Genomic DNA, 22,559 nt, shown 5'->3' with positions numbered 1-22,559 from the left:
TCTGCTTGTCTTGGGTTGCTTTGCGTTGCCAGATGTTTGAAAATTAATTAAATTGCTTTGCATAGCGCACTCAATAACTAAACTGTGGCCTTGTCAATCTGTTTGTTTGCTCATCTACTGCCTGCGCGTGTCTGCTGCTTGATAAGCCGCGCGCTCGACGTTGTGTATACGCGCTGTGTAACCAGTGTCAAAACCATAAAAAATGATGGCAACGCTATGCGGCTGGCAGTATACACACACACGCACAGCAATTAATTATTTATGCTTTTTATTTTGCTTGTCATCGCTTGGGTGTTTTTTTTTTTTTGTCGTGTCGCAGCAACAACCGCAAGGATGAAGTTGACTGTGGTGGATGTCAACAATTCGTTCGGCATCGCTTTGTGAGCTGTCTTTTGATGTGTTCTGTGTTGGCTCCTTTTATTGTCAATGTTCAAGATACATCTATTAAGATACATGTGTATCTCGTAGGCAAACGAATCTGTAACGACTTCAACAACCAGACATAAAATCAAGGTGTGTATTTTGTCTGTCCGCTGTTACATTTGTGCCATCTCATGCTGTCTGTTTTATTGACTTTGCTGTGATAGTTTATCTTGTGAGAGAGATACGTTGTGCATTCGAAATATATACACAAACACACACACACACACACCTACAAACTCATGCAAATGTGTTAATTGTGTTTTGATTGAATTACGTTGAAATATTTACACAGCAGTCGAACGTTTAAACGAGAATTCCGTCTGATTCTTGATCTCTTACACAACACATACACACACACACAGAAATTCACTCACACACACGCACATAAAAAAACCTAAAATAAGGAGAGCAAGCAAACTAATTGAGGTTGAAGATCGAGGCAATGGGTCTGTGGCGTTTTAGAGATGCACTAACAGGTTTTCAATAAGATACCAAAGTGGTTTCACCCTGTTTACTTGTGCATGTTTATTTAACACTTTTCCTTTATGATTTGTTCGAGCTGTTGTTTAGCTGTTAACTGAATGCAAATTACAAACAGACGTTGCAGCTGTAATTCCCTCACCAAATTTCACGCCTCTACCTCAGGCAATTTAGGTGTAAGCAGTATGGGGCATAAATTCGTGTAACTGCCGCCTCAAGTTTATAGATTTCGGTTTTGGTGTCTACACTTCCCTTTGGTCTATGCCCTTTCGTCTGCCTTTGCCCCTCCTTTGCGTCGCACTCTTTTAATTTGTGTGCCCCATTTTTATAGCAAACCATATCCATACATATTTTGATTCATGTATTATTCGCTTATGTTTTATCGAGGGTTGTTTTTTTGTTGTATCCTTTCTCTATGTTTGGTGGTGGTGGTGTTGCTGCGCCTGAGCTCGCTCTCTTCTTATTTAAACACGGAGAGAGGCAGAGAGAAATCTATATATATTGCGGAGAGAGAGAGCGCGGTCTCTCTTCATAAACACTTGAGCGCTCTCGCTTTTAGCTATTCCATATTATCGTATTATTACCCTTACTACTACAACGTTTCAAAATTCACGTGCTTGTATTTTGGGCAACCTTTATTCCCCGTTGCCGATTGTTGGCCGATAGATGGCGCTGCATGACGGCAAAGTCGGCTACAAGAGCTTAATGTCTATTTGTTTCTAGTTAATGGAAAAATCATGAAAATTAAGCTGCGTCGGCAACGTCAAGTTCCCTGTTAACTTTCCCTTTGTTGTTTTCTTTGACTATGTGCGCACGTGTGTGTGTGTGTGTGTGTGTATGTATGTGTGTGTGAGCGTCTATTTGATGTCTTTGCCTGGGCTACTTACACGATTACTTTTAACTTTTGACATATTTTGTGAGTGTGCTTCGGAATGTTGCCAGATTTTTGTTTTTGTTGGCAGCGTGAAATTTTTGATTTATGATGTCGTGAACTTGCATTGTTCGCAGTTTCCGACGGCTTTAGGGCTTATGGTAAGACAGCGGAAAAGTTTTTCTGAACATTCAATTTGCAGCTAAATCTATTGGATCAAATTAGTGGAATAAAGCATTTAGAGCTTGATGCCAATTAGAGTGTGTATATTAATTAACTATTGCTTACGAAAATAGGCAATCAACATATGAGATATATATATGATTTATTAACACCTATTTAATTCCTACTACTGCCATCAAATTTTTAATTATTAACATAAAACAACTGTCAACTAATTTGCATTTTCTCTTTTTAGGTAAATAAATGTGAACATTAGCAATTAAAAATTGTACATTGTGATGCCCTACACTCAATTTAATTTGTCGTCACGTAAGTCAAAGAAATGTCAAAAATTAAATGAATAGAAATACTCTTAATTTATAAAAGGTTATTTTGTATGCAAAATAGAGCTACCACCTGTTATTGGTAGCAGTTGTTAGCAAATTCTTTTCTTTTATTATATGAATGTTAATTCAATCTGGCAACGCTGTCCGGTCATCACAAATGCTGCTGTTGTTGTAGTTGGTGCTCTGGTTTTGTGCTCTTGTGTTGTGTTTCGCTCTTTCGAGGTACTAAGTGATTTTACGTGTTTGGTGCACCACACACGTTTGCCCTCCCACCTTAGTTCGCAGTCCGCCGTCCGCTGCCCGCATCGCTGACGTTTAGTTTCGTTTCGATTTTTCTTCTTTCTTCTTCATTTTGTGTGTGTTTGTATGTGTGTGTGTGTGTGTGTGTTTCGTTTGTTCGCTCGCCGAGTCGCTCTCTCAGTTCGCTCTCGTATTTATGATTTTTTTGCGCTCTTGTTGTTTTTCAGCTTGAGTCGCGCGCTGAGTTTTTCTTCTCATTCTTTGCGGCGCGCGCGAAGCAACAACAACGACGACGACGGCGACGACGACGACGATAACGATGACGATGTCGACAACGGCGACGATTGCTACGCGAAGTACAACGAGGACATCGACGAGGATATTGTAGAGATATAAAAATGTTTTGTGCGATTTCGCCGCGACTAGTCTTACGTACGTGCCGGGGTCGCAATGAATGCCTCGTATCAGCTCGTCTCGCCTGCCGCCAACATTTCCTCGTCGTCGGTTTTATTTGAGCAATAAAGTTATTTAGGTATTTGTTGTTTGTGTGCGATCGAGTGTCGGGAATTGTCACATCAAATTTGATAAAACAAATTAATGAATTGATTGGCCCAAAAGGCGCGCACGATTGCTAGTGAAAGTGCAGGTGCAAATTCAGGTGCAAATGCAGGTGCAAAACAAACCATAAAAAGTGCTTAATACGAAAGCCCCAAAGCCTTACACAAATAAAACAAATCAAAAAGCAGAAAAAAGGTCCAACCATAAAATTTATTCATATTTGTGCAGTGCATAAAAAGCAGTCAAAATTTTCACCATTTATCCGCAAATATTTAGTGAGTATCTCACAGATGCCCGCCCACACACACAGACACAGACGCACACTCACACTAAGAGCCGCGCTCCCTTGCACCATCAGCTTTTAGTATAAACAACGTGCGTGTGAGAAAGAGCACGCGTGTAAATGATGTTTGGCTGTTGTTGTTACGAATATTGTTGTTGTTGTTGTTGTTGTTGCTGTTGTTAGCTGCTGGCACGTCTTTCGGAGCACACAGATACGTCAATATAGCGCCACACACAAGCAGTTATACATGCACGCATTTAGATACAGATAGCCCAAGTACAACGGCAACAACAACAATAACAAGAACTACAACAACAACAGCAGCAGCAGCGAGAGTAACGTCGATGACGACGTCGGCGACGTAAATTGTGAAGAAATGCGCGCTCGTGTGACCCCATAGTCTCTGCTGCTCCCATCCTGCCCACACTCCAACCGCCTCGCCGCCCCTCGCCATGTACACCACTTACTACTCTCCACTCTTCCTGCACAGTTCCATTTGCTGCCATCGCAGTAAAGCAAAACAAATAAGATGTAGATACAATTTTTCTTTTCGTTCTAACATATTGTTGTTGCCTGCTCGTTGGTGGTATATGTATCTGTAGGTATTTTATCTAGCTACGATAGACACAAACACACACACGCACACACACACACAGTTATAGAGAGCGATATACATGCATGTGTTTGTGTGCCAAGCTCAGCTCTGAAAATACGTGTATCTTAGCGGCTGTCCATCGCTTGTATCCATCAGATACCTGTGCATGTGCTTTGATGTCGCTGTGGTCTTTGACTTGCTTTGGCATCTTTAGCTTTTTAAGTGCGTGACGTTGTTTTCGATTTTGCCTTTCTTCACACTTTGTTTGTCATTGTTGTTGTTGGTGTTGTTGTTGTTGTTTTGGCTATTTGAGCGCGCTACATAATATGGTTTTGACTTGTTGGCCAGGCGTTGGTTTACCGTTAATTCTTGTTGTCCGTTTTTTTTTTCTCTTCTTCTCCTTCTTTTTTATTGAGCTTCAGGCGCCGGTTTCGTATTTATGAATTGACGGCAACCTATAGAATTGATGGACATATTAAATCGATGTCATGAAGCAGCTATTTGATGTGCAGGATACGGAATGTGGATGTTGTTGTTGTTGCTGCTGTTGTTGTTGTTTCGTGTGTGGGCTGCGCAGAATTTGACATGTGTGGGTTGGAATGTGATAAGCAATTTGGCAGTTTTATTTTAACTGAAATTTCCTTTGCCAGACATCTATTAAATAAAATTGTTGATATTTTTTCAATTTGAAAATAATATTGAAATATATTTTTAAATACAGATAAATTAAACATAACTGAAATTTAATATTCACATTTAATATTTTACATTTGTAGGCGTGTAATCAAATTTATAATCATTTTGTCAATTTTAACAATTATAAAACATTTGTTGAAGTATTTATTCAACGCTTTCAGACACGTCTCATCTTCATTGTTTGTGCAAAAGTTTATTCACCTTAGTATGAATCACTAAACTCAAATTAAATTCATTTTGGTTCTCTATTAAAAATGTAAATATGAGAATTGAAAAACAAAATAATATTCCATAAATTTGATCTACCTAACTTTATATAGCTTGAAGGGCGTTGAACACCTTTAGGTAATGTTGTTAGGCATTGTCTAGTTATTTTCTTTATCTCGAAAACTTAATTAAGGAGTAAAAACTAATTATTGTTTGGGTAGTGAACGCTTTACAGCGGTTTCCATATAATTCACTCAAGGTACTTGAGGCTTCGACTCGATTGCTTCAAGTTAAACTGCTGTAAAACTAATTACATGTCAATGCCAGGCCATGGTAAAGCAATCTTACAACGACCACAAACGTGTGGCAAAGCTGTCGATAGACAAAAACACGATTGTGCGGAAAGCTAAACGCTAAATGCGTTAACTGTGTGCTCGGCAGGTTGACAAGCGTCAATGCTTTTGACCAATTTGGGCAGCCAACACGTAATGACCCAAAAACACACACAACCAAAAAAAAAAAAAAGAAGAAAAACTGCTGCTTTCATACGTTACTTGCTTTTGTTATCGCTGGCCATAAAAATGAATAAAAGTGGTATAACAAATTAGCCATTAGCCAAGAAATATAAAAGACAAATGCAAATGCCTGATTTGTCGTATATTGTTATGGCTGTCTGTCTATATATACATTTATAAGTATTTCATTTAGCTGCAATCTTGATCATGATATGACTATATCAAATTGAATTTAGTTTCCTCTAGTTAATCAATATGCCTAGACAAGAATGAATGGAGGGAATAGAAAACATTTGGGACACTCCCAGATACATTAGATCCAGCATTGTCTGACTTAATCTCTTTCGTGTTTAATATCAAATAAACTAAAATTAGAGACCATTTAAAAATCTGCCTAATGAAGCATTATTCACACAGCTGTTTGTATATTTATAATAAAGTTTCAGCTGTTTGCAGCTACATATTTAAGGAGTAGCTCCCGGCTGGCTATATATACGACTTTGGCCCTTTCACTTGTTTGTTTTTGTTTTTATGAAATGACACGTGACGTGTTAATGACGTTGCTATTTAGAGGTGAACAGCAGAGCACGACAGCATGTGGGCGGTGGCTGTGTGTAGCCGCAGCTGTGATTGTGGACTGGCGGTGGCTTTGTGGTCTTAAGCAGCTCGGCAATAAGTTTGCACCTCGGCTAGGTGGTTGGAAATTTTGGCTGGCCCATGTGGCGTATGTGTAATGTTCTTGTTGACACCATGACATGGCGAATTCTTGGTGTCAGAGCAATTGGTGACTCAACGCTATGCTCATTGCTGTTGTTGTTGTTGTTGTTGTTATTTGTGCTTATTGATTAATTGTAAATAGTCTGTACATATTAGCCATTTGCCATTTGGCTTTGACAATGTCCTAATAGGCGGAGTTATTGTCGGGCCGTTAACATCAGTTGGGACTTTTCCCATGGCAATGTAATGCATATTTAATACGCCTTACACTGTGCTCGCTGCCACAGGCACAAACACTCATTCTCATATAGTGTAGTCGACCCTAGACTCGTCGACGGGTGAGTAAAATGCATAAACTAAATTAATTTGATTGCCACACGCCCAGTTTGTTTATTTGTTTGCTTGTTTGTTTGTTTGTTGGACGGCGGAGCAGCCAAATGGAATACAATTGGCGCTTCATTGCAATGTCTATGCACAAATGGCTTTTGTCTGCCACCATTTCAATTACATTAAGAACAATTCAGGCAAGAGTACGAGAGATGATTATAAGATTTCCAGGAGATAACAATCTTTGATGATTGTAAAATAAAAGTTAGCTTAATTTCAATTGAATTTCATTTAATGCTTGATTAAATGTGTGGAAAGCATAGTTTTAGCTACGTTTATAAATTAAATTTAATTTAACTACTTAAAATATCAATAAAAGCAAAAACAAAACTCAATGTGGATTAAACAGGCAGGAAAAGTGTATTTATATCAGTTATCTAATCAGAACCAAGCAATAACAGCAACTAAAACTTAACTTGATTGATGATATCTACATTATATACATACATATTATATAAGCGTATTTATATATGATTTCCTCTTAATTCGCTTTCATTAAAAGTTTTCCCCATGCATCACCTGTGGCGAAAAATACTTGCGAAAATTGAATAATTCTGTTGTAAATATTGTAAATACGTTAAGCTTTATTTCAAAGTTCTGCCATGGGGAAGTTTGCTTTTATGTTTTTGCAGCTAAGCGATTACTGAATGTAATTAGGGTAATTTGCCGTCTAAGAGCGAATGAATGCATGAATGAATAAATGAATGAATAAATGTGAAGTGTTTGGGTGCTGAGTGCTTTGTGCTTTGCGCTTTGCGCTTTGTGCGAGTGCTCGCTCAAACTGTTAATGATAATGATGATGATGATTATAATGATGCGGTGTCATCGACGTGCCGACTAGCCAGCTTGGGCGCACTTTGTGTGCCTGCCCGCCTACCTGCCCGCCTCACCTGGTCACCAAAATGGAAACTCCAACTCATTTCAACAGCACTCGAGACATGAGTTATTTGGCTCGAGTGGCTTCCAGCTGCCCTGCTTTTACGTAGCCGTTGCCGTTACCACTGTCGGGCATTGCATTTCAAGTGTCAGGTGGGGAGCTGCAGGAGGTGGTGCTAGTGCTGGTGCTGGTGTTGGTGTTGGTGGTGCAGGTGGAGTTACACTTTTAATTGCAGCGACTGATTGCTGTTGGGCGTCCTTTTGTCTGCCTTGTTAAATTGGCAGGCATTAAATGCACTTTGCGTGCGGGCGGCCTCAAGCCTTGCTTTCCTGCCAGTGCGTTTGATATCGGCTGTCGTTAATGCACCCATCAAAGGGACTACGAAATGCATCTAATTAGCAATAAATATATCGCTTAATTTACGGTATTTCTCTCAGAGTTCATTCCGTGCTCTAATTACGCTAGAACCATAGCGAACTCCCCTTCCATATTGAGCATGCATCAATAATAGATGTGCATGTACATAAACTACATTGCAATAAGCCATAATTTCCACAGAATTTGCAAAAATCGCCAATAAGGCGTCGTTGACTTTTCCGGGAAATGACAAGCAGGCCAAGTACACGGGCTGGGTAAAAGCCTTGGCCATACAGAATGCCTCACGCAACTTCTCTCTGCCACATGCCTCCACTCACTCGCCAGCTCGCCTGGCTGTGCGACGATACACAGCCGTAGCCATCGCTATAGCCATATCCAGCGCGAGCGAATGAGCCAACGACTATTCAAACGTGCCTACACTTATCGATTTTTATTTCAGTTTTATCCGACTCGTTCTCTACAGCCAAATGAACGGAGACGCTGTCTTATTTTATGCACATATACCCTTGCGTCCTATCCCTTGCCCCTTGCCACCTCCTGCTGCCTTCAGCCTGCCTGCCTGCCTGCCTGCCTGAGCATTGTTTTTGCACAAACATTTTTGTATGTTGTTGGCTGCTCCTTATGAAGCTCGTGGGCGGTGTCGGCAGTGGGGCGGGGCAAGACTTGAACTGTGGCAATGGACGCCAGTCGGTAGTCAGCGACATATCGCCATAACACCATCAGCAGTTCATGTGTACGGCCAGAGCAAGAGAAAACAGGATGACAAAATGCGAGCTCTGCTTGGAGGAGACTCCTTGTTGTTGTTGTTGTTGCTGTTGTTGCTGCTGCTGCTACTTTGCCTCTGTATCCGCGGTCTGCTCTTGGTCCTTTTGGGGTCGAATTGTCACACGGTCGGACGGTCGGATGGTCGGATGATTGGTGCGACAGTCTGACAGTGGCTCCTTCGTTTCGCTATTGTTACAGACTGTGACAATAGAAACAGCAGCAGCAGCAGCAGCAGCCGGGTAGAGCATTTCGTTTCCACGTTGAGTGCTACACAACGGCTCCTACTTACGAGTCACTGAAGTGGCAGGAACGGCAAGCAAGCTGTAGGAGCTGTGGGAGCAGGAGGAGCCGCGAGGCTGAGGTTCTGCCAGTCAACCAAATAAACGAAATAACAAAGATGCGACACATAAGCACACACACACACACACATACAGCTGAGTAGAGCTATAAAACATGCGAGAGCGAAACACAGTTGCTATAAGGTGGACCCAGAGGCCCGACTAACTTCCCTGTTCCATTGCTGGGCCAACTCCATGGCTGTTCCCATTAGCAGCCAACGGCAACTCGAATATCCCAAGTGTCACTGTGTGTGTATATATGTGTGTGTGTTTACACTTGCATATAAATAAATAATTTGTTGTTGCATGATTCCTTGAAATTCAGATCTGGGATAGACGAACGAGTTGAGCTAGAGCTCCTGCAGCGAGACGAGTCTGTGGCCAAAAATTGCTTTTGACATTTATGAATTTGATTTGACAAGTTACTCAAGCAAATAAATTGTATTAAACCCTAAAAAATACACACATTATTAGATAGCCAAAAGCTAAATTAATTAAATGCAAATTAAATTAATTAATTGGAATCAAAGAGTTGACTTAAAGTTAACTAATACTTTAGTACTTCTCTTTCTACTTTAGATAATAAATAAATGTCTCTACTCAAGTGGAAATCATTGCAAATTATTTACTGATTTATGATTTATTAATACAGTTTGTTGAGTCATTTTGAGAGAATCTAAGTAAGAATGCATAATTAAATGAGTCACCGACCTAAATGCGAGATATTTATTATGCACAAATATTTCTGCGACAAGTCTCCGCAAGTCGGAATATGCCAGTGCGTGTCTGTTACAGTATTTGTGTTTGTATTTGTATTTGTATTTGTATCTGAGTCTGTCGTCTGCTTTAGATACTTCTTTGCCGTTTCACTTTGGTCCGCTTGGCTCGCTGTGCCGCATTTAGCTTAATTCAATTATGCTGCTTAACAAGCCAAATGCCTTCAAGGCATCAACTGCCGCCGAAACAGCAGGACCAAAGGATAGACTTTGTGCCCGGATCCGGATTGTGGGCACAGTCGACAGTTGTGAGTACTGCTCCTGCTCCTCCTGCTGAGCGCGGGCGCAAAAACTACTCGCAATACACTTTCCATTACCTTTGCATCTTTACCACGTCGTTGTTGTTGTTGTTGTTGTTGCTCTGCGTTCCTCCCCTTTCCGATTGTGCCTCTATTTTTTTGCCTTCTTCTTTTTTGTGCCAACAAAATTTTTACTGACTTGGACAGGCAGCAAAGCGGCGCACAGAGAGCAAACTTTTCAGATACACGAGCAAATGCATTGCACAGGCACACACACACACATACAGACTCACACACAGATACACACTTAGTGACTGTTGTACAGCGTCAGTCAGCCAGTGAGTGCTGCCTCGTAAATAGGATTCATCTTGCTGCGCGGGTAGCCGCCGTTTGACTCGGTTTTGTTGTTTTTTTTTTTTTTTTGCCTCCCTATCCCAAAGTGTGCTTGGTTCAGTTTTTATGCTGCTGCATAAAATGCAAAATAATGTGGCAACATCTGGCCCTGCCTCCGAGCCCGAGCCCGAGCTCGAACCGAAGCCCGGCGTCAGTCTCTGTTCTCGCCAGACACTCAAGTAGATGGCTGGGCAGGCAGGCTGGCATGCATCGGGCAGTCAGTTAACTACCAACCAGCCAACCATCCATCCAACCATCCATCCATCCATCTGTCCAACCATCCGTGCAACCGTTCGTCGTCTATCCGTGCGCTCATCTGCGTCTCGGCTAGCCAAACTTTCGAGCATCTCTCTGGGCGTATGTGTACGTGCATATCAAGTGCATATCTTTGACTCGATATTCATTTTGCCTTTCCTTACTTTTGCTTGTTTTTGTTTTAGCTTTAACAAAAAATCATTCACACTGTATCCTTTGAATTGTAGCAAATGCCGCTTAATTTCAGATATGAAAACATAATATTAGGTGTTTGCCTTTAAATTCAGGATTTTTTTCTTTTAGATTTTGGAGAATATAATATATATAAATATATAATATATAATAAATATAATAATATATAATAAATATAACCAAATGATTATATTTTATTATAAATTTATAGGAAGTTTTCATTGACTAAATATTTTAGTGTAACTCTGGTCCGGCTTGAATAAAATTTAAAACAAAATATATATGATTTGCGCTTGTGGCTGAGCTTACCATGATAAACATACATACATATTTAGACTTACAGTACATATGTATAATATATATATATATATATATGTATGTCTATCCATATGGTTGCAACCGTCTGCTGAATGGCTCTCTGGAAATGTGAAATTTTAACAAAAATCAAATTACTTGACAAATGAGATGAAAAGAAATATATTATATATAACATAAAGTTGTTTTGTTCACTTATTATTAAATCTACAAAGACAGTGTTATATTCAATTTTCGTATTAAATTCTTTTCATTTCGTATAGCAAGAATAAATTTGTACGTAATTTCAGTATGGAAATTCTTTATAATAACAGAAATAAAGCAGAAACTTTAATTATAAATTGATCAAATTGCAGTTAAATAGTAATTGGTTGAATATCGTGAGTTATTGGAAAATTGCCCCTTTTTTCAAGTTTCCCCACTTGAGTTGAGCCCAATTCGATACAGTTTGTTGAGTGTCTAACAAACTATGAGGTATTCAGCTGGAAGTGCTTGCCAGTATTCATATTTAGATATCCGTCCCTCCGCCCCCTCCCTTGGCGTACTCATTGTTGTTGAGAGCACACGCGGCGCGGCTTTTGATTTACGTTGCTGCTGGCAACGTTGCTTCAGTACCTTCAGATGCTTTGCCATTGCCATTGCCTTTGCCTTTGCCCCCTTCTTCGTGCCGCCTCTTGACGCTCGGTTGCACAGTCATCTCGTTGGGATGCCAACATCGACGTCTTGAGCTTTGGCACCGACCAAAATGATTCTGCCCAGTGCCTAAAAATATGAAACTCTCAACGTTGCCAGGACAATTTTACACTGTCTGCGTATGTGTGTGTGTGTGTGTGCATGTTGAATGATGTGAAAGACGACGTCTCCCGCTGCTAGCTCTGGGCAGCTGTAAACGGTCGCCAGTTGCGCTTGTTAAATTCTTCTTAGGCTTTGTTTGGCTGTCGATAATGGCGGCAATGTCCACACTCACACACACACACATACACGCACGCACATAAATATATACATATGTATTGCTGAGCGGGACAGAGGAGGAGCAGTCATGGCTTTGGCCTTCTCCCATGCTTCAATTCCAATCGCTGACAACGTCTCGAACAGCTTCTTTGATGCTTATGCTCGTTTATCCTACGCCTTCGCTATGCTATGCTTCCTGCTGTTGCCGCCGTTCTATCCGTAATTCCTCATTTTACTGTGTTTCTTTTCGTTTTTTTTTTCTCGTGTGTTCTTTGTGTCTGCCCGACCGTGCCGCCTCCGCGCAAGCTCCCATTCCATGCGCGCTAGCTCCATTTTTGCCCTATGCAAATTAATGTTGCCTCCTGCCTCCTGCCGTCTGCCTGCTGCATGTGGCTCAGTAGTTGTAGCAGGACAATCCATGGTGGTGGTATTATGTAAATTTTTCGCCTCTTTGTTGTTGATTTTTCATTTCATTTTCTAAACAATGTACATATACACATACATATATAAAAGTCGCTGCCACAAGCGCAACATCAACAGCAACAATGTGAGCAACAGCAACAACGAAAACAAAAACAAAGTTGAACTTTTAATTGGAAAACTACTTCAGGCACGGCTAGTTAAACATTTTTAAAACAGATTTCAATAATCGCTAGCACCTGCATCAAACAGCTTTTATTATTATTTTATTTATTTATTTATTAATTATATATATATATATATTTTTTGGCACTGTCTCCTTCACTCTGAGGCAGCTGAGTGCCAAGAGCAATATGCCAATATGTTCTTGATTTAGCCATTGAATATCAATTTGGTGGCATTGCCTATTTTCGCCAAGTGATCCAATTACTCAACTCAATAAGGAAGTAAATCCTTGGTAAACTTTCCCTTTAACTTGAAATGTATTGAAAACGGCAAAGCAATAAATTTTGCAACGTTTGCTCGCAAAAGAGAAGTTTATACATATATGTATAAATTTACGAATATTTCACTAATCATTCATTGCCCGTGGTTTATATTTTTGAAAGACATATTTTACTCACAGAAAATGATCTTTAAAAGGAATATATTTTATTATAAGAGCTAAGGCAAAATGGAACCATTGGATATCCTATGTATTGTTATATGTGTTCGATATTCATTTCGTATGAAGTTTTGTATATACAACTTATATGAGCAAACTTATATAGTACTTGTAGTATTATTTATTTATTGTGATTTTTGTATAAATCATTACATAATGCAGCCCAATTGCATTTATATGTGATTTTCATTCCCTAAATTCACTTATAATTGTAGAAATATAATCTGCATATCATTATACTATTTCGTATATTCTGCTTAGACTCTTTCACTTGCTGTCGCCCTCTAATATGGTCTACCCATCTCTGTCTGACAGCCGCGCCTCTTTTCACTTGCGCCTTTCTATACGATTTTCATAAATGGATTGATGATTAATTCCATTAACATTAACAAATGATATTTAATGTTATTTAAGCAGTTATAACTCAATTATTCCCTTAAAACTCATTCAGCAGGGTATCGATATAAATGAGAGTGTAAAGGAAGAAGAAGAAGTGAAGGGAAGAAGAGCTTTTTCAAGCACTAATAAAACTGGTTTGGGTTTTATTTCTGTTTCTGTTTCTGTGTGTGTTTTATTTTTTTTCGTTTTGGACTCGCACAGCTCGGTCCAAAAATATATGTGAATGTATTGGCGGACTCCCAGCCACTGAATCGGGCTGCTGCTGCTGTTGCTGCTGCCTCGAATTGTGTTAAGTTGCTTCGTTTTGTATGCACAAAGGCAGCAAGCAGCAAACGGCAACGGCAACGGCAACGGCAACTGTTGAACGGGGCAGGAGCGGGATTCGGGTGATGGCACAGCCGGCGGCAAATTGAAGAGTTCCAGCTTCAAAATAAACAACTTTGAAATGGCGCGCAATTTTACCCACTTACACAAGTTGATGGTTGTGCGTGAGTGTGGAGCGAGAGTGTGTGTGTGTATCTGGGAGATACTCTGTTGCTCGTTTTCTCTGTATGTGTGTTCGTTCGCTTGTATCTGATGTATTCAGCTGCGCTTTGGTCACGTACAAGATTGCTGCCCCCGAAATGGCTGTCGATGCTTATGCCACGGCTGGCGTCCCCTCGGTTACCCGATACCCAGTCGGCCAACAAACACGCCCGGACCCTGACATTAGTGGGTCAATGGTGGCCAAATGAAATACAATGAATAAGTGCACTGCTTATGATACACTCGGATATATCTGAGTGGACAGACATATACATATACATACATACATATACATATATGTATAAATATTTGTAATGTGTAATAATTGTTTATTGTATGCTTGCAGGAATATTGTCTCCTCCGGGTCCGTTTCTGACGCCCAGTCCATCGCCATCGATCTCAGCTAGTCCACGCCTGCAACCATCACCATCGCTATCGCCATTCCCACAGGATGTGGTGCTCGTAGCCGGTGGCAACGCATTAAACGCCAACAGCAATCCACAGGAACAACACGTAAGTCCCATCATAATATATATCTGCATAATAACTGTAACTGTATCTGTATTAATTAATCATTGAATCCTTTGCAGGAGCGCAAGGCGGCGACGCCTGGCAGGCGACAATCCATACATCAGTTCACAAATGGCAGTCCCAACGCCGGCACCGTTGTCTTTCAGCCGAGTCCCTCCCAGTCGCCGGCCGCTGCCACGACCGTCATTGGCGTGACAGCTGGCGGGCTCATTGCCGCCGCCGCCGCCGCCGCCGCCGCTGCCGCAGCCGGTGGACACAATAATGCAATCGGCACTGAGTTGAACGCCACGCTAGTCGGCTCCAACAATATCCAACTGAACAAGGTAAGTTGAGCCGTGCTGCACTCGCCCGATAAGATAAGATGCCCTATCAAAGTGGAGCACTGATGCGCGATAATGGTGCGAATTTACATTGCATTAACCATTACCAAGACACAACTAATGCAATGCACAGCTTATTGAAGTTGCTATGAATCAAAATATTGTTATTAAATTGCTCGCATTTAACTAATAGTTTAGACACAATTTATTGGCTATTTGACAGTGGCAACTAAATTGATTTTTTACACTTTTCTAGAAGGGCAACAAGCGGACGGGACAGCAGCATCAGCAGCAGCACCAGCAGCAACAGCAGCAGCAGCAACTACAACAGCAGCAACTGCAGCATCAGCAGCAACAGCAACTGCAGCAGCAAATCTTTAGCACCAACGCAGCGGCGCCCACCTCGATCTGCTCGACAGTAGCCGGCGGCTATGGGCAACCGAATGCAACGGCAATACCCACGCCCATTTCGTTTACGACAGCAAATGTGGCTAGTAGCCCAAAAGGTCAAGCGAAAAAGGGCGCCAATTCGGTGCTGAGCCAGCAGCAGCAGCAGCAGCAACAACAGCATCATCAACAACAGCAGCAGCAACAGCAGGCGCAGTTCCAGCAATACCAGAGCAGTAGTCCGCTGATAGCAGACAGTCCTATACCCAGTCCCAGCAACGCCATTGCTGCTGCGGCCATAAAGCCGCCGACGCCACAGCCTCAGGCCGTACAGATGCTGCCGCAACAGTTCACAATCACCAGCGGGCCGCAGCAGCAGCAGCAGGCGCCGCAGCAAGTTTTCCAGTTCATTCAGGGGCCGCAGGGTCAGATCATAGCCACCACCACACAGCAGGCGACGCTGCAGCAGCAGCAACAACTGCAACAACATCAGCAGCAGCAACAGCAGCAGCAACAACAGCAGCAACAGCAACAACAACAGCAGCAACAGCAGCAGCAACAACAGCAGCAGCAACAGCAGCAACAACGCTTTACCAGCAATACAGGCATTGCGTTGTCTACTGTCAACACCAAGGCGAGCAAGACGCCCCAACAGATTCTGCCCAAGCCGCAGCAGGAATTGGTCTCCCAGTCGCTGCAGCAGCAGCTGCAGAAGAACAAAAGCAACTCACAATTGCCGCAGATCTCACAGTCGCCTCAGCCGCAACAGGCGCAGCTCAGCGCTGCCTCCAACAATGCCAACAACCAGCACCAGCAGCAGCAACAGCAGCAGCAAATCTTGCTGCCAGCAACATCAGCTCAACCACAGCAACTATTGCTGAATCAGATGCCCGTGTTGGTGCAGCAGAACCCGCAGGGTGTGCAGCTCATATTGCGTCCACCCACGCCGCAGCTGACGGCCACGCCCTCGCTCGTCATACAGAACTCGCGCGGACAGCCGCAACTGCAGCAGCCGGCGCAGCAGCAACTGCTGCGCATCGTGGGCACCAATGGCGCCACCATGCAGCTGGCGGCCGCCACACCGACCTTCATAGTGTCGTCGCAGGGCAATCTCATCCAGCAGACGGCTGCCGCTGGCCAATTCCAGAGTGCGATCAAGACGGGCACCCAGCTGAGCGGCCTGCATGCGGCGCTGGCAGCGCAAACGCCACGATCTCAGCCGTTCACCACAACGGCCACCATCAACACCCAGTTGCTGGGCCAGAGCGTTGCGGCTCAGCTGCAGAATCTGCAGCTGGCTGCAGCGGCAGCTGCCAATGGCAATGGCATTGCTCAGATCCAGATGCCCAATGGGCTGGCGGCGATATCGCAGCTGCAGCAGACTCTCGGCGGTGCTACCATCAATCTGAATCAGTTGAATGGCGCCCATCTGCAGCAGATAGCCACGGCCTTCCAGACGCCGCAACCGCCGCAGCAGTCCACCACGACAGCTGCATCCGGTGGCGGCAGCGGCAACAGTTCCACGGAGCTCTTTGCTCAATCCTCTCCGGCGCATGTACCCGTAGCCGTTACCCCGGAGCCCCTGCGCCAGCCCACGGCACAGCAGCAGGCGGCCATGGCCACCATACAGATGCAGCAGCAGCAACAGCAGCAGCAGCAGGCGCAAATACAGCAGCTGCAGCAGCAGCTGCAACAGACGCAGACACAGGTGCAGCAGGCGCAGCAGCAGCAGCAACAGCAGCAACAACAGCAGCAGCAGCAGCAACACACTGTGGAGCCCAAGAAGAAGCCTCGGCCGCGCAAAAAGAAACCACCGGCGGCTACGGCGGCAACAGCTCAGCAAAAGATTGCCATACCCGCCACGCCCACGCTGAGCACGACGCCAGCGCCAGCGCCGACGCTAACGCGAACGCCCACGCCGCAGGTGGCGCGAGTGAAGTCGCCGTCGCCGCCGCCCACGCACATCCAGCGCTCGAGCAATGGCAAACTCGATCTCGGCGATGTGATGAAGTTCTGCGGCATCACGGAGGATGACGACGACGATGAGGACTATGCCATGGATGCAGTCACAAACTCCGCACCGGCTGCAGCAGCTGCAGCGGCGGCCAATAGCAGTAGCAGCAGCAGCAACAGTGGCGGCAACAACAACAACAACAGCAGCAGCAGCAGCCACCACCATCAGCACATTGAGGAATCACTGCCACCACCACCGCCGCCGGCGCCCTTAAGCAATGGAGTAGTGGGCGCGGCAGTCAATGCAACGGCGGCGCCCAGCTCCAACGATATCATGATCTCCATACCGAGCCAAAACGGCAGCGATGGGCTGCCCTTTACGCTGACCATTCCGGCACCAACGCCGGTCAACGAAGCCACCGAAATACCAAATATCCTCATTAAGATCGATCCAAGCGATGGCGCGGCTGCAGCGGCCGTTGCCAGTGGAGCCACCTTACCACCGTATACGCTGTCCACACCGCGCCTGCCCACCGCCGAGGAGATACAGCGGCAGGCGCAGCAGCATCTCGCCCAGCAGGCAGCCGCTGCGGCTGCGGCAGCGGCAGCTGGTGGCAAAATATGCACCAGCATGCAAACCACAACGCCGGCGCCCACAATTAGCTTCAGTCTGGGAGGAGCACAGTCGCAGACCATCGGCAATGTGACGCTGCAGCAGGCGCCCATTGCGGCGAGCATAACGCTGACCACGCCCACGACAACAACAACAGCGGCGACAACGTCGTCGGCGACTGCAGCAGCAACGGCGGCGGTGAAGCCGCGCCGCAAACCCGCTGTGCGTCGCAACACCAAGAAGCAGGAGACGCTCAACGGCAACATCATTAACAACGGCAACATCATCAGCACCAGCAGCAGCAACAGCAGCAGCATAAGCAACATCAGCAGTAGCATGAACAACATTGGGCACAGCATCATTGGCAGCAGCAACACCACCACAACCACCATTAGCAGCAGTGGGAATAGCAGCGGTGTCAACACCGTCAACACCATCACCCTGACAACGCCAGTGAGTAGCAGCAGTGCTTGCAGCTCCAGCATATTGCTGCCGCACGGCCTAGGCCTTGCCAGCAGCAACAGCGGCGGCAGCAGCAGCGCCACGCCCACAACTGTGCCCAGCCAGATTGGCAACATACAGATCTCGCAGGTGCAGAACCACCATCAGACCACATTGCCCATCGGCAGTGCCGTGGAGAATAAGATTCAAATAATGCCCATTCTGCCGCCGGGAGCCACAGTGATGGGTGGTGCAGTGGCATCGGCAGCCGCAACGGCAACGACGACAACCACCGCTGCCACACCACAAGCACAGCTCGTCTTTCAGCCGACGGCAGCCACCACCACAGCAACCTCTGCCCCCGAGACGACCACAATCAAGCTGTCCAGCGATGGCCGTCAGATGCAATTGGTGACCATACCACAGGCCACGCCACCGTCGACGGGAGCTTCCATGCAGGCGGTGACCACGGCCGGTGGTGCTACCATATTGCCGCCACAATTGACCGGCATGCCGGGCAACGTGTCCATATCGGTGGGTTCGCCCGCCTCGGCAGCAGCGCTGGTGCCCCAGCTGACGGGCAGCCTAACGCTGGCCGTCTCGGAGCACTGCGAGCGACTGATTTTGCGGCATGATCCCAACACGCCGCAGGATCATCAATCGCAGCTCATACTCCAGGCATTGCTCAAGGGCGCTCTGCCCAATGTGACCATCATCAATGAGCCGACCCGCATGGACACGAGCAAGCCACCAGCACCAACTCCGCCGCCGCCACAACCAGCACAACAGCAACAACAACAACAGCAGCAGCAGCAGCAGCAACAACAACAACAGCAACAGTTCCAATTGCAGCAGCAGCAACATGCGCAGGTAGCCACAACAACAATCGCAGCCGCTGCGCATCCCCCAAAGCCACTGGCAACATCCAAGAGCGATATCAAAGGTATTTAAAGTTGTTTACATTATTTGGCTTGGCCCTTACTATTGACACTCATCTCATTCCAGCTGTCAACAATCGAAAGTTATCCACGCCCGCCGCACACGCCAGCAATCTGCTGAGCAGCAACAATAATACCAGCAGCACCAACAGCAGCAGTAGCAGCAGCAGCATTCCCACCAACACCACCAATGCAATTAAACCACCGAGCATGCCAGCTAAGATTAGCGAAACTTTAACCTTTCCACAATTGCCGTCAACAGCGCAACTGCTGGTGCAGCAGCAACAGCCTCAGCAGCAGCAGCAGCAGCAGCAACAACAGCAACAGACGTCGCAGCAGCCAGCAACAGCCAGCAATGCACAACGTTATGTGGCACTGCCTCCCATCGATCCCAGCACGCAGCAGCTGTTTTGCCTGAACAGTGTCTCCAATCAGATTACGGCCATCAGCGCTGGCCAAACGACAGCGTCGATTGGGCCCACGGAGCGACTGCTGATTGCTCCCGCGGGCATCAATGCTCAGCAGCTGGCGCAGTGCCTGCAGCTGGGTCAGCTGCACTTCAACGATGTGAATCCTCTGCCACCCACACAGTTGGCGCAGCAAGCGGCAGCAGCAACAGCCACATCAACGGCAACAGCAACGGCAACGGCAACATTGCCCATTCAATTGCGCCCACAGCCGCCACAGCAGCAGATCGTTCATCCCATACAGCCCATCAGCAACGGGCATGGCCTTAGCCTGGGCTTGCCGATTAGCACGACAACAACCACGACGTTGACCACCAGCAACAGCACCACCACGAGCACCACTACGGTCACCAAGCAGGTGGCCAATGTGGCGCCCATCATAGACCAGAGCAAAGCTAAGCTGGAGCCGGCAAAGGCCGCCGGAGCAGGCAGTACGCCAGCAACAGCGCCCAGCACGGGTGCCGTTGCCAAAAAGAAGCCGGTGCGTAAGCCCAAGACAACGTCCACGGCCGCCGAGATGAACAGCCTAAAGAATGCCAGCGTTGTCAAGCCAATGCCCAAACTGGATCCGTTGTCCCAGAAGCCCAACAACAATCCGGTGCAAATTGTGCAGCCGAATGTTGCGAGCGGCAAACAGATGATTGTCATTGTCAGCTGCAGCGGCGGGCAGACAACCACAACAACAACCACCACAATGAGCAATAGCATTCAGCCCTTTCAGACAACAAGCGGTACCAAATTGGTGGGCGTCACGGCGCCCATGCAGCAACAGCAACAGCAACAGCAACAACAGCAGCAGCAACAGCTACAGCAGCAATCTCTAGGCACAGCAGTAACTGTGCAGCAGCAGCAACAGCAACAGCAACGTGGCAGCTTTAGCTTAACAGCAACAACATCGACGCCCAGTGCGGTGGTCAGCAGTGGTGGTAACAGTGGAGCTGTCACTCAATTGCAGTTGCCAGTGCAAATACAGCAGCAACAGCCAAAGCAGCAGCAGCAACAACAACAGCAGCAACAACAGCAAGCCCAGCAACAGCCGCAACAAAACACAATTTCGCGAGTGCAAACGATTCAGTTGACACCTCAAATGCAGCAGGTATTTCGCACGGTGCAAACCCAAATTCAGTTCCTGACCATCAAGCTGCAGAACAAGTCGTTTGTGCCCACGTTGCCCATCTCGCCAGAAGTGGATCCAGCAGCCATCGCCATGTACAACAAGCCCATGTCAGATGCGGAGATCAATGTGGCGCTGCAGCGTTTGTTTGCGGAACAGCATCGCATCTTGGCCTCGGGCAAGGAGGTGCCGACGCCGGAGGGCATGATTCCCACGCCCAATGCGAACGGTAGCTTCAGTCTAATGCCTCAGCAATTTCAGCAGGTGCAACAACAGCAACAACAACAACAGCAGCAGCAACAGCAGCAGCAGCAGTCTGCAGATACTCTGAAAGCAACAAATAGTGGTGTTATTTTAGCAAATGTGGTGCAGCCCAACAATCATTCTACCACCAGCACAACAGCAACGTCAGTACCCAACAATGCGCAGCAGCAACAGCAGCAGCAACAACAACAACAGCAGCAGCATCAGCAATTGAATGTTGCTCAACGTATTCACATATATCCCATGCAACATCAGCAGCAACAGCAATTGGCCAACAAGCAGAAGCTTGCACAGCAGAAGCAGCAACAACAACAGCAGCAGCAGCAGCAAGCGGCGTCCATTTGCAACCTGCCACAACAACAGGCGTCACAGGCCAAGGTCAAGGAAGCAGCCTGTCGCAGCAAAGCTAATGCAGCCAATCAACAGCAGCAGCAGCAGCAACAACAGCAGCAACAACAGCAGCAACAACAACAACAGCAACAACAACAACAGCAGCAACAAATGCCACAATCGACTGCAACAGTCAATATGTTGCAACAGAAAGCAAATATTCTCTCTGCACCACTGCAGCAGCAACAACAGCAGCAACAGCCTGCTGCCTGCCTCAAAAATGGACCACCGCCGCTCATCTTTGCCAGCGCCACGAATCTTTTATCCAATAGCAATAACAGCAATAGCAATAGCAATAGCAATAGTAACAGCAATAGCAACGGCAACAGCAATAACAGCAGCAGCAATACCAATAACAACAGCAACAACAGCAGCAACAGCAACACCAGTGCCATGTTGTCAATGCCACCATTGCAGCCGCAACAACTGCAGCCACTACAATCACAACAAACACAGCAGCAGATCCAACAACAACCCCAGCCGCAGTTACATAGTCAACAACACCAACAACAACAGCAGCAGCAGCAGCAGCAACAGCACTTGCAACAGCAACAACAACAACAGCTACTTCCGCTTCCACAACCGTCGCTAATAGCGACACCAGCATTGGGTAATCTAATTACCCCAACGCTGCCCACAGTGCCTGTATTTTTGCCGGGTCTGTCTCTGCCCAAGACGGAGGAGCTGCTGCCAACACCTAAACCAAAAATTGCACGCCTCTCCTTGTGAGTAGTTGGTTGACAAATGCCGATTTTAAAGAAATGAGGCCAACTTCAATGCACTTCGTTTAGGCCACATTGGATTTATATACTAATGGATATTTCATTCACAGGTTCGTGCGCCAATTGGAGGTGGATCAGGAGAGTTGCCTGAAGCCGGACTATGTGAAGCCGTTTCGCACCAAGGACGAAGCGGTCAAGCGGCTAATCAGGTAAGTTGCTGCAACAGTTGCTGTCGACGCAGCTGGATTAACCTTGTGTTTTCTTTTGGTCTTGCTCAGATATCATTGCATGCATGAGAATGATGTGGAGTTAAACTCCGATGAGGATGAAGAATTCGAAGCAGCTGCGTTGGGCTTTCGTGATAAGTTCCGTCAGTTGAATGGAAAATTCCAGGAGATTCTATTGCAGGAGTCAACCGTAAGTAATCTACTAAATATCAATAGAAAATAGA

General features: G+C 45.8%; 1 protein-coding gene across 2 annotated transcripts in view; it reads left to right on the top strand.

Moving 5' to 3' along the window:
* Bicra (BRD4 interacting chromatin remodeling complex associated protein) overlaps positions 1-22,559 on the top strand; it is a 52,794-nt gene that overhangs the window by 24,488 nt on the left and 5,747 nt on the right. Inside the window, exons 2-8 of one of the 2 annotated variants that reach the window (XM_089472930.1) lie at positions 2,193-2,266; positions 14,315-14,481; positions 14,559-14,822; positions 15,076-19,156; positions 19,219-22,111; positions 22,219-22,317; positions 22,387-22,525. In XM_089472930.1, the coding sequence (XP_089329056.1) occupies positions 2,236-2,266; positions 14,315-14,481; positions 14,559-14,822; positions 15,076-19,156; positions 19,219-22,111; positions 22,219-22,317; positions 22,387-22,525 (7,674 nt within the window). In that variant the 5' untranslated portion in view covers positions 2,193-2,235. The remainder of the gene's footprint in view (positions 1-2,192; positions 2,267-14,314; positions 14,482-14,558; positions 14,823-15,075; positions 19,157-19,218; positions 22,112-22,218; positions 22,318-22,386; positions 22,526-22,559) is intronic. The other variant, XM_018005620.2, reaches the window with a different exon arrangement.

This window comes from Drosophila arizonae, chromosome 2 (assembly GCF_054131065.1).
Source record: "Drosophila arizonae isolate 15081-1271.41 chromosome 2, UAZ_ARI_1.0, whole genome shotgun sequence".
Lineage (NCBI taxonomy): Eukaryota > Metazoa > Arthropoda > Insecta > Diptera > Drosophilidae > Drosophila > Drosophila arizonae.
Note: the sequence above shows the minus strand (reverse complement) of the source record. Positions and strands in the feature narration are given on the sequence as shown.